The following is an 11,524-nucleotide window of genomic DNA, read 5'->3' on the forward strand; positions in this document are numbered from 1 at the left end:
AGGTTAAGCAAAAGTAAAGTGAGTTATACAGTGCACCGCATCGATCCATACTCTCCTAACCACAAACACTGCTTAACAGGCTTGTACCCGCTCTCTAAGTGTGTGAGTGTGTGCATGAAAGAGAAACAGCTAGAGATGGACAGTGAGACAGAGACGTGGGGACACTTTTATTCACCTTTAGTTCACGTCACACATTTTGCGCTTTGTCCTAAAAGAAGAGATCGGCCGCTGAATGGATGCAAAAGTGAATACATCTGCTAGAAAGGGACTAAGGAACTGAAAAGCTCCATTAGATGTAACGCAGCCAAATGGAATCACGCACAGCACAGGAGGATAAGGCTGTTTTATCACACAACAAGAAGTCGGTTCCTTTTCATGTCAGTGAAAGCCTTTTTCTGTTGGGGCTTTTTTTATTTTCTTTTTGTCTTATTTTTTTCTTCACCAGCATCCACACAATAAGCTCTGATTCAGGGTGTCTTTTTCAGCGGCTTCACAGCTACAAAGCCAGCATGCCGGACAATGGGGCAAAATCAGTGACCAAGACATGTAATCATATCATTGATTTCAGCTGAGAGTGCCCTTTTTATCAGTCCGTCATATAGCATGCTCTAAATTCATGGCCAGGAAGATTGTCCTGACATTTTAGTTATAAGTCAGCTGTGTTCCTCTGGATCATATGTGACTGATAGTTTCTCTTTTTCTGGACAACCCAAGCTTTTTTGCAGGAGATTTCTTTTTAAAATGCTGCTTTTTCTTAATGCTGGGCTATCTTGCATTTCAGAAAAGTTGGAGCCAGAGCAGCAGGTGAAAGTGTTTCGGCCATAGTGACAGTCAGGCAGCACAACGAGTCCCTCAGGGCCACTTCAGAACCCCAGGGACGGGGGCCGTTCTCATCCAGTGCCTTGACCCAGCGTCCGCCTTCAGCTCCAAGCCGAGCAGGGACCAACACCTGCCCTGTGTGACCCACCAAGCACTGGCTCTTTCCCTATTTCCACTTTATCCTCCATTTTCCCCTCACATAATGCGTCAAGCACGGATGACTCAACAGCTGGTGTCTCTGCCTTAAAATCTGCAAACACTCCTCATGACCCAACTCCAAAAGAATACCTGTACAGACAAAGAAAAAACTCTCATTTCCTTTTTCTATCTGTTTGCAAGAGTATTGTGGTTTAATGTACAATGAAGATGTGGAAAAATCATGTGAAACTTTCTGTGATTCAGTGTCCCTAAAAGAGGCTGAGCCGTGTTTTATACTGCATCTTCTTTCTCACCAAATGATATGTCATGAGGAATTTTATCATACTGTAAGCCCCTCCCCTTCAGAGCTTTTTTGGATGATTGTCAGTTCACACACACACACTCACACACACACACACACACACAAAGCTATCATTTTAGGGATGATTGTAAAACCTTTGACATCTTAACCATTTTAATGCACTTACCAGAAAATAGTGTTTAATTGAAGAAAGTATCAGGGTCAAATCGTTTTTGTCCTTTCCTGCCGGTAAAAATACTAAACCATAATAAATGAAAATAAAGCACAGTTGAGAAATATGTCAATCATGGTGGACAGCCTAAAACAAACCAGTTAAAAGAATAATGCAACATTTATATAATGTCCTTATTCACTTTCTCACTGAGAGTTAAATGAGACAGACCACTGGATTGCACACTAAATATAAAGAAACTACATTATAGCTATCTGATGGTTAGTTAAGCTTAGCATAACAATGAAAAACGGGGAAACAGTTAAAACAGTTAGCCTAGCTCACAAAAAGCCTACCTCCATCTCTGTAAGTGGCAATAACTGATTTTTTAAATCTTTTTTTTTAAAAAGCAGCTGAATCAACGAACACATCACTGATCACATATTAAGTTGTTGCTCATTTATACATATTACAGTTATGGATTACTATAGTGATGGCTGTCATTTGGATTTTGCCACCCAGTGAATGTAAGTCCAACATACACTTTACTTTTAGCCCTGTTTTTAGTCTCTAAAAACTCTTGAGGGAAGTATCTGGCTCTTTAGCTGCTAAATGCTCCTCTATTTTCACCAGCTAGCCACTAACTGTGTCTGTCTGATGTTTGGTGCTGGGCAGGTAGTGGTTTTTAGAGCTTTTATGCTGAAAACAGCTCCATGCTATAACGGCAGTGAGAGTGAACTGAAACAATAAAGTTGTGGGACTGAAAGCCAAACAAGCTATAGCTATATAAAGCTCCATAAAGTCGAGGGAACCTGCAGATTTGGGTGATAATGCTCTGGGTTTATCAGGAAAAGTGACTTTCACATTGTCATTTCATACACTGATATAAAATTATCAGTTATAGGCACTTTAAATCATACAAAAAGACATATTTCTGGTACCTGTAGACAGAACCATGCTACCTGTTTCCCTGTTTTGAGGATTTTAACTAAGCTAAGCTAACTGGCTTCTGGCATTAGCTGCTTTTTTAGTGGACAGACATGAGAGTGGTGTTGGTCTTCTCATATAACTCTCAGCAAGAAAGCAAATTAATGTATTTTCCAAAATGCCATACTATTTCTTAAATAAATGCCAAATGTAATGAGGATTTTTTTTTCCCCAGTCAGCGCTCTCCCATTCATTTAGAAAAGGAAATATTGGTAAGACCTGATCAGTAGATATACGTATGCTAAAGCCTTAATGTGGAAGCTGTTGGCTTTTATAGTGAAATTAGTTAAAATAAGGTTTGAAGTCTGAGTGTCAAACCCATATTGGGCTCAACATAAACCTGCATAGGTCTGACATTCAGGTCTGGTTTGAAAGAGTTTTTTTTTCTTAACTTTATTTTTATTTGGAAAGGACAACATCAAAGAATATACAAACAACTGCAGTATTTTTACAGGAAGCCCTTTTCCATTTTTTATATGTATGCATATGTATGAAAAGAAGCAACTCAAGACAGAGTAGAAATTGTGGGCCATAATTCAGACTTCAGGTACATTTCCATTCACCTCCACTTCACCTCCAAAAAGAGTTTATCTACCTCTTTATACACTTGTCCTTATATAGGTGTTAATATATACTGCATATCTGCACCCACCCACATACCCGCAAATAAACAGCTAATAAATACGTGGCCCTTTTTCCTCTCTCCATCATCAAAGTTTTCAATTTTACTTTCTTAGATATGTTCCTTCCCCCTCTGTTAGAAATGCATTAGAACCATGGGAGCTTAATTTATTTCCATTCCCATAATGAGGAGGAAAAAAATAGAATACAAGATATTAGTGGAATCAAATAAAGGCTGCTCACATTGTGGTTATAAATTCTATTCTCTAAATACTTTTGGATTGGAGTGTCAACTTTTTCCAGTTTAAACATTTCTAATGTGGGTGATACTTGGTTTAACCGCTTTCTAGTAATCAATATATCTATATCTGTCCTCTGTTTAAAACAAAACATGACCCAGATAAAGTGTCCCCAAGTTCAGAAGTATTTGAGTGATGAATACTGTACTTAATGTTCTGTGAATAAGCTCATTGTAGTGCAGTCCCAAAATAACTGAAAATGATTTGCATCCATTGATCCACATTGTCTCCAACAAGCCAAATTTGTGTTCTTATATTTTTCCAGGTGTGGGGTCTTAAAATATTTTATAATATTTTTCCAGCAATGTTCTCTCTGTTCTAGAGAGTTAGGTGAGGACCACTGAACGCTGCCAGTTCTCCCCCAGGCCTCCTCAGAAAGCATCGTCCCGGCCTCTCTTTCCCACTTTTTCTTTAATGAACAAGGTGTTTTCATTTTTAGCAAGAGAGCATTGTACAATTTATCATTGTACAATCAATGGACTTGAAAGATGATTTCAGGATTTAAAAAAAAAAAACTCATATTCTGCTATTGATATGTCTGTAGATTTACAGTTCTGAGAAAGCATTCTCATTTTTGATACTTTTTTTTTTTAAATTCTTTTCTCAATGCAGTATTCTTCAACGCAAAGTTATTTTCTTCCTCTCTGTCATTTTCTTTGTTTACTTTAAAACATTGTGGCCTTTTGTTTGAACAAAAAGGTATCTTCATGTTCTCCCTTTGCTGGGTCATGTCTGAACTTTTTGTGTTGCATTCAGAAAATCTTGTAAAGATTTTTACAAAATGAAGTCTGATGAGCTTTATAAACAAATGCCATGAAACCATGATTTTGTTACAAGCAATTTATTTTTGTATTTAATGAACGTTTTTATGCAATACCACTGAGATAAGTACTATTGCAAATTAAAGGCTTTATTCCCTCCTCAAAGGAGCCCTCCTCAGTCAGTCCTATCATATGTGATGACTCAAAGTGCTTTCAGTGTATGTCTGCATTTACCATTTGATATTCTGCAAGTAATGACGATGGTAAATGCTACAAAAACACGAGTGACAACAGGCATTTTAGGAGCGGCTGGTACGGTTCATACTGTGTTTGTAGTTCTTAAATGCTAGATTTGAGAATACTGCCTTTCATTTTTTGGGTTCTTTTACTTTTACTCTGTGACCACTTACATCAGTTTGAATATCAGTTAGCCATGCACATAGTTGTCAAAGTTTTTGCTTTGGCTACAGCTTAAGAGCAGGGTTGGCTTTCCTGCTGGACTGCTTGAACTAAAAGGTGTGATGATCTTCTGTATGAATGCTCTGCCCCTTCTATTAGTGACCTTTTCATCCCCCTTTCACATCTCTGGTTTTGCACACTGATCCTGTACTTTTGTCAATCTTGTTCTCCAGAAGTGTTGATGTATAAAAAGCATGTTTCTGGTTTTATCAAATTGATGTAAAAATTTCCCATGAGAAGCACAGCCACAAGGGTCCAATCATCGGTGTCCTGTATTTTTCTAATGTAAAAAAAAAAATATTATCTCACCACAGAATTTGTTAATATATGTATATGTGTGAAAAGATGGATATGATATAGAATAATGTGTGTATTGCCCAATCATAGTTGACCAATCTTTCAGTGTTGTGTGCAAGAGACTGTGTATAATTGTTATGACTGGATTCGCGCAGGAAATCTAATTTTCTACCGTAACTGTGTCCCAGATAATCAGAAATAATGAGATCCACACAGCTAAAAACAATATGACTTTTGTTCCTGTTTAAATCCAGTGTGAATGACTATGAAGAGGTTCACTGTGCACAGCTCCACAGGCGGGCCATCCACTTTTATGTGCAATTGTTTGTTGCGATCCATATGACATGTTGGGGAAAATATTAACGTGCAAAAAATACAGATTCTCTATGTGCCACAGTACTCTGAGAAAAAATGTATAATGAAATGAATAAAATTTCAAATGTAAAGCTTCCTCTTTTGAAAGAAAATCTCTGTTGCGCACCTGCAGATACAGGAAGGGGGTATCAACACATGTAATCACAACATCCTTATTTATTAATCAATATAGAATACATTTTTATGTACAGATACATTTGGAGAAGGATTACATCAAGGATACTTTCAACCAAGGCCTAAGAACAGACACCAGAGAGAAATACAGTTTAGAGGAAAAGAGTAAATAACCTTAATCAAGATAAAAAATAAAGACAACTCGGCGTTTGTGGATGGGAGGACGAGGGCTCGCTGTCACGGTAACCAATCTCTGTCTTCCCCATTCAGCACTTTCCCGAGGTTCTCCTTATTCCTCAGGCTGCTGAGGAGCAGCTCCAGCGTCCTGACCACAGGCTGCATCCCCCCGCTGCCCAGAGCCTCCACGCTGCTGTGTCTTTTCCCAAAGCGCCCGATGGGTCTGACCCCGCGCCCCACGTACCAGAAGGGGTCTATCTCTGGACCTGGACCGCACACAAGTACATCATCATCAATGTATCATAGCATATGTTCAATATCAACTGCTCAGTTTGGGGACAGAATTCATGTTTGAAAAAGTGTTGGTGCGTACTCAAAAATCATCTCAATAAGTGATGAAAAGACCAAAATTACTGCCACAACCAATGATTTTATGATGGGTACATTTTATAGTCTTAAAACACAAAATACTAATAATAATTATCATTTTGACATGAAATTTGAGAGATATTCTAATCCATAAAGTCAAACATAAAGCAATTTTTAAAATCTCAACTTTGACTTTTCAGGTTGTCTTTTTAAAAATTATATAGATGTAAATATTATTTTACCAGCTGGTTTAATGCTCCAAGAAAAAAGTATATGGAGAAATTAGTTATCGGTTTTCAATATTTAATCTTCAATTTATTGATTTAAATCAGAATAGGAGAGATCGTGCTACTAGATCCTAGGTACTAGAACATGATTGTCCTATTCGTTCTACAATTTCTTTGGTATATATAAAAGAATTATATAATGTGTAATACAGCAGAATTATAAAGTATATAGGAAATAATATACCAACAAAACATTCACTCTTCATACTATGTGTAAGCAATGCAGACATTCAAATTATGTGAATATATAGATTTAAATACAGTAACAGTTACATTAGCAATTTAATAATGACAATCAACACCTCAATAACGCTACCATTTTTGTGAATTGTGACAAAATATGATACATTGCAGATTAGATAATAAGATACATTATTGGTAAAAGTGTACCACAAATTACCAGACACTGCTATGCCCTCATTTTTAGCTAAATACAGTCTAATAATATTAAGATTCTGTAAATGCTCCCATTAGTTAAAGAGAGGTTTTGTAACTCACTGACAACATCATAAAGTTTAATAGTAAACACTTTGTAAAGAAGGATATTATTCCCCATGTAAATAATAGGAATATTGATGGGAAGCCATACATATGAGAAAGTAGTAGAAGGTCACTGTAAACTCACCACTTAGAGTCAGAAACAGACCATAAAAACTTAGGAAAAGTAATAAAATATGAACTGTTTTCTTTCTGTCCTCTTCATATCTTCACACTTAGAGGCTTGTCACATTTCCCTCACAAGGGAATTTCCCTCGCTAACCAAGCCTGAGAAAATCCAGCAAATAACAAAAAATAATATATTAAACAAAGCCAAGTCTTACTTCTGTTGTCGACATTGTGTACAATGTGGAAGTCGTGCTCCACCGTGGTGCTGTGAGCACTGCTGAAGCTGGAGGAGAGGAGGAGGAGCAGCGCCAGAGCAGCAAGCAGCCAGCGGCTCATCAGGACGCAGTGCCGGACATCAGCCACTCTCCCAGGCAGCATGCTGTGGAGTCACTCAAGGAACTGAAGAGGACAGAGGGACGGACGCTGGTGAGTAACAACGTCACTCACTGTTACAGAACACAAGACAAGAAAGCCTGAAGAAAGCTGAAACTGATGTAGTTAAAGATCAAAAATATCTCTAAATCAGGTAAGATTATTATAAATTCAATTTTGAATACCATAAAAACTGTACTTTAAGATAGGAACATGGTTGAACATTATTGGTATGAGAAGAAGAAAAGAAAAAAAATCAGATTTAGTCACCTAAACCTCATTACTAAGCACCACAGGAATATTATGATATATACTGAATTTACTTGGGTTTGAAAAACACACTGTGATGACCATTAGAAACTCAAATTTGTCATCATAGCTCATTATATCAATCTATCAATATCATATTATAATTATTCACCCTATTTAGTGATGCAGTCACACAGTTTTAATTGTCAGAGTAGTTACCACAAATCCACCTGGAGCATGTAAAGATCATAAGATAATTGTCTAAACACATAACCTAAGGTATCCTTATTATCTTGCATTGAATAGAGTGAATTGTCAGGCTGTAAATATATATAAATACATAATGTAATCTCCAAACAGCAACCTCTTACCCTGCACTTTGGTAACAGGCTGAGGTCAGTTGGCGGAGGTCTGAAGTCGTTATTGTTGAGCAGGTGTGCTCCAGCTTATATATCCATGCTGCCCGTGAGGTTGTTGAATGATGAATCAAGAACGTCAGTCACACACAGTGATCCCAGACTACAGGATGCATCACCCCCCTCGCTTCTTCTCCTCCTCCCACTCTTTAAACCCCCTCATCCCTTTGACAAAGGAGGTCTGGTTTTGGAGTTTTCCTGATGTCTGTCACGTAGCAGAGCAATCCATCAGGAAGTGGATGACATACGGACAAGTTTAAATTAGTGCACATGGGGAGACCCACCATCTCGAGTAGGTCTGTCAGACAGTGACTGTGGTGGGTGGTTTTTGATGAGTCTTTCATCAATCAGCTTCTTTACAAGGGACCGAGCAGGACCAAATCAGCAACTGCAAAAACCTCTTGTCACCGGAAACTAAGCTTTTGTAACTGTCTTTTTAATTTGAAAGAAAGTCTTTTTAATTTTTTGGCTGCATCTACTTTCACTTTTACAATTGATGCGATACATTTAAGACATTTAAGAAACAATCTCTCATATCATACTGAAATACAACATTAGAGCTTAGTGCTGCAGCTGGAACAGTGACGGAATAAACAATGGTATCAGTGAGTGAGAGCTTTAAATATATATGATACATAATATATGTATGTACGTGTTGAATTTTGTGTTGAGTACATGTCACCACTACATGTGCTGAGAGGTGAAAGCAATGAGTCACAAGTGAGAGTTTATGTTGAGGAGAGCTTCACCCAGTTAAATGTATTCAGGTGTAAAGTCGCCCTCAGGCCTAAAACAATGACTGTAAAGGTCAAGTTACATGACAATGGTATTCAAAATGCAACACTAAGATGAGTGTGACACACAGCAAGGGGTTTTGGGTATAAATACATTATTTTCAGCTTAGATAGTGGTTTTTAGTGAATTATTGAAGGATACATGCTTGTTCATTCTGACATTTTCATGAATAGAAAACCAAATAAATAAATTCTTTGAGAGATGTAGAGCTAAAACAATGCATTAATAAGTCAGTTAATCAATAGATCAATAAGAGGTTAAGCTGTGAACCATCAAGATCCAGTTGAAATAAACATTTTCCATGTACGATACTCTCAAATATAACTACACAATTTATTAGAAGGATATAATTTTCTTATGTAGCGTGTGATGCGACTGCATGTGTGTCCATGTGGGTGTGTAGAGTTTCACCCTGCAGCAGCACTTTGGTTCTCCTCCACAGATTTGGGCAGGCATAATTTGTCACCGACTGAGATCAGATTGTATGATGCAGACTATGGCTGCTATAATGAGAAGATAACTACCCGAGGATTTGTAATCACACAGCAATGTGGAAACACAGGTAAATAATAAAGCAGATATGATTTATGACAGCTAGTTCTTATTCGAAAATGAAATTTGTGATTTGTTGTTTCCAGGTGTCCAGTAACAGGTAGGTGTGTGAGGTTTGGTGCTCTGCTGAAAATACATTCAGGAACAATTCATATGGCTCTGTTGGTGTTATGAATGTATTTTAGGGAGAAATCAGGGATAAATCTAAAAACTCTTCTTATAATTGACACATATGTAAATAGATAGATAGATAGATAGATAGATAGATAGATAGATAGATAGATAGATAGATAGATAGATAGATAGATACATACTCTATCTATCTATCTCTCTACATCACTCTTCATATAGGGAAAATATGTCAAAGTATAGTATACTAGTATATGCATAAAAAACGTCATAATATACTAATACATAAAAACATGAGAGGCGACAGTTCTAACCACTGCACCACCCTGCCGCCCCACAAATGAACTATAGTATAGTTAGGCATAAAAACGTTATAGTATAGTATGACATAGAAAAGTCATAATGTAGTAAGACATAAAAACGTCATAAAAACATCATAGTAGAGTAAGGCATAAAAAAGTCATTGTATAATAAGGCATAAAAACGTCAAAAAGACCTCACAGTATAGTAAGGCATAAAAAAGTCTAGTGAGGTACCCATAATACATAGTTATATGTTCTTTCCGTCTCTGATTTGTGATTGAATTTCCCTCTCTTCATGGTCTCATTAGCACCTGATTGAATGGCTTCATCTTGCCTGTGTCATCTGTGTTTCTGTGAATGGAGGCACAGAGGATCAACAGTCAAGTCACAGCATGTGGTACCTCCCTACCTCCTGCTTCATTACACATGGTGTGTAAAATCTCTGACATTTGATGAGCAAGAATATTGTTTTTTTAGTAAGAATAAAGGTATTTCATTCATTAAAAAAACAACAGTAACAACATATATAAAGTTAAAAGAGATTCCCTTGGTATTGTGGGACATGAGAGCACTGAAAAATGTGGTATTGATTGAGAAAACCCTGCTTGCAGACTGATTAACAGCTTGACCCAGCAGTGCTTTGTGGTCTAAATCATTCCCTTTTTGTGCTACAGTATATTTTGTTAATTGCCTCACAATTCCCACACAGTGTGTGGGCTGGGACATTCATTGACCATGTTTGGGTTCCTCTCTCTCCTAAAAAAGCTTCAACTGGGAAGTCAGCTTGAGTCAGTTACACTGATGGCATTTCCTGTTGAGCTTTCATCCAGAAAAAAAGGTATCTGGATGGCAATTTTACAAACATGAATGCTTCACATTACGAAACAAATATCTTAGCGGTTACACAGATAGTAAAAGCATTTTAATCAGGTTTTAAAGATTTGAATAGTAGACTTTTAGTATGGTAGACTCCCCCAATTGAGGAGCATAAATTTGCACACTGTGCATACAGCAATACAGCAATCAATCGACATCCAACTAGGAAATATATTCAGAAATAAAAATTTCAGTATTATAGTGGCCCAGTGGCCTAATGGATAAGGCATCAGCCTCCGGAGCTGGGGATTGTGGGTTCAAGTCCCACCTGGGTCATATGATTATCACCTGAATGGTGAGGATTTATAGTTATATGACTGCATCCTTCCCATAGTTGAAAAGTCAAGTCGAAAAGAATTGCATTGTGATTCACATTTGTGAATTGTGAATTTGTGATTACAGATGCAATGCAAATGTAAATAATACAATTAATAATAGAGTAATTCCATTAATATTGTAATTGGAAAAATCTGACAGGTCATTGTCTGCTGTGGAGAAGACCGATATGAATGAATGATAACATTATCCTAATATATCTCCATAGGTTTGTGTCAGAGATGACTGTGACGAGCCAAGAAAAGTGTATGAGAACAGTGTGGTAACTTCTAAGTCTGATGTCTTGAGTTTTTTTTTATTTATTTGAGAAACATTAGTACTAGAACTATAAAGTTTTATTTGTATTTTTATGTTTAATATATATGAAAGATATAAGTTACATCATAAAAAATATGGTTCTAAAGTCATAAAAATTGATTCTCAAAAGAAATGCCACAAGATGCAAAAGACTGATTTGAGCAGAATTTTTAAAATGAAGATGAGGGAGGACACAATACTTTTTCTTTGCTTAAATAAAAGTAGCAATACCACAATGTAAATGTACTTTGTTACAAGTAAACCTAAAAATGTTTGTGCTACAAACACATTTCATGTAAGTTTTTTTATGGGATCACTTGCTGCCCCTTTGTGGTCAAATATGTGCACTGTATGCATCAGCACAAGGTTTAACTGCATTGCACTGAAACCACAGACTTAAACACTCCTCTGATAAACA

At 36.9% G+C, this 11,524-nt stretch overlaps 2 protein-coding genes and 1 non-coding gene across 3 annotated transcripts in view; 2 read left to right on the forward strand and 1 right to left on the reverse strand.

The window, feature by feature from the left end:
- The window catches only part of myripb (myosin VIIA and Rab interacting protein b), a 108,310-nt gene extending 103,005 nt beyond the window's left edge, over positions 1-5,305 (forward strand). Inside the window, exon 16 of the mRNA XM_023416946.2 lies at positions 782-5,305. Coding sequence (XP_023272714.2) covers positions 782-825 — 44 coding nt within the window. The 3' untranslated portion in view covers positions 826-5,305. The remainder of the gene's footprint in view (positions 1-781) is intronic.
- Positions 5,306-5,367: 62 nt separating this feature from the next.
- Positions 5,368-7,908, reverse strand: prlh2 (prolactin releasing hormone 2). Its single transcript, XM_023416823.2, has 3 exons — positions 7,775-7,908; positions 6,998-7,181; positions 5,368-5,786 (listed from the first exon to the last, which is right to left on the reverse strand). Exons 2-3 carry the CDS (start codon positions 7,158-7,160, stop codon positions 5,581-5,583), a joined length of 369 nt encoding a protein of 122 aa, XP_023272591.1. The 5' UTR covers positions 7,161-7,181; positions 7,775-7,908; the 3' UTR covers positions 5,368-5,580.
- A 2,768-nt stretch (positions 7,909-10,676) lies between these two features.
- Positions 10,677-10,749, forward strand: trnar-ccg (transfer RNA arginine (anticodon CCG)). Its single transcript has one exon. It is a non-coding gene; the product is annotated as a tRNA-Arg (tRNA).
- The last annotated feature ends 775 nt before the right edge of the window (positions 10,750-11,524 follow it).

Source organism: Seriola lalandi, unplaced genomic scaffold (genome assembly GCF_002814215.2).
Source record: "Seriola lalandi dorsalis isolate HSWRI2012SDOR001 ecotype SW California unplaced genomic scaffold, Sedor1 jcf7180002054570, whole genome shotgun sequence".
NCBI classification, from domain to species: Eukaryota; Metazoa; Chordata; class Actinopteri; order Carangiformes; family Carangidae; genus Seriola; species Seriola lalandi.

Excerpts from the sequence above, each read along its gene's own strand:
- prlh2 (XM_023416823.2), bottom strand. The coding sequence starts at position 7,160 with ATGCTGCCTGGGAGAGTGGCTGATGTCCGGCACTGCGTCCTGATGAGC. Across the intron at positions 5,787-6,997 it reads ACACAATGTCGACAACAGAA|GTCCAGAGATAGACCCCTTC; the intron begins GTAAGACTTGGC and ends TGTGCGGTCCAG.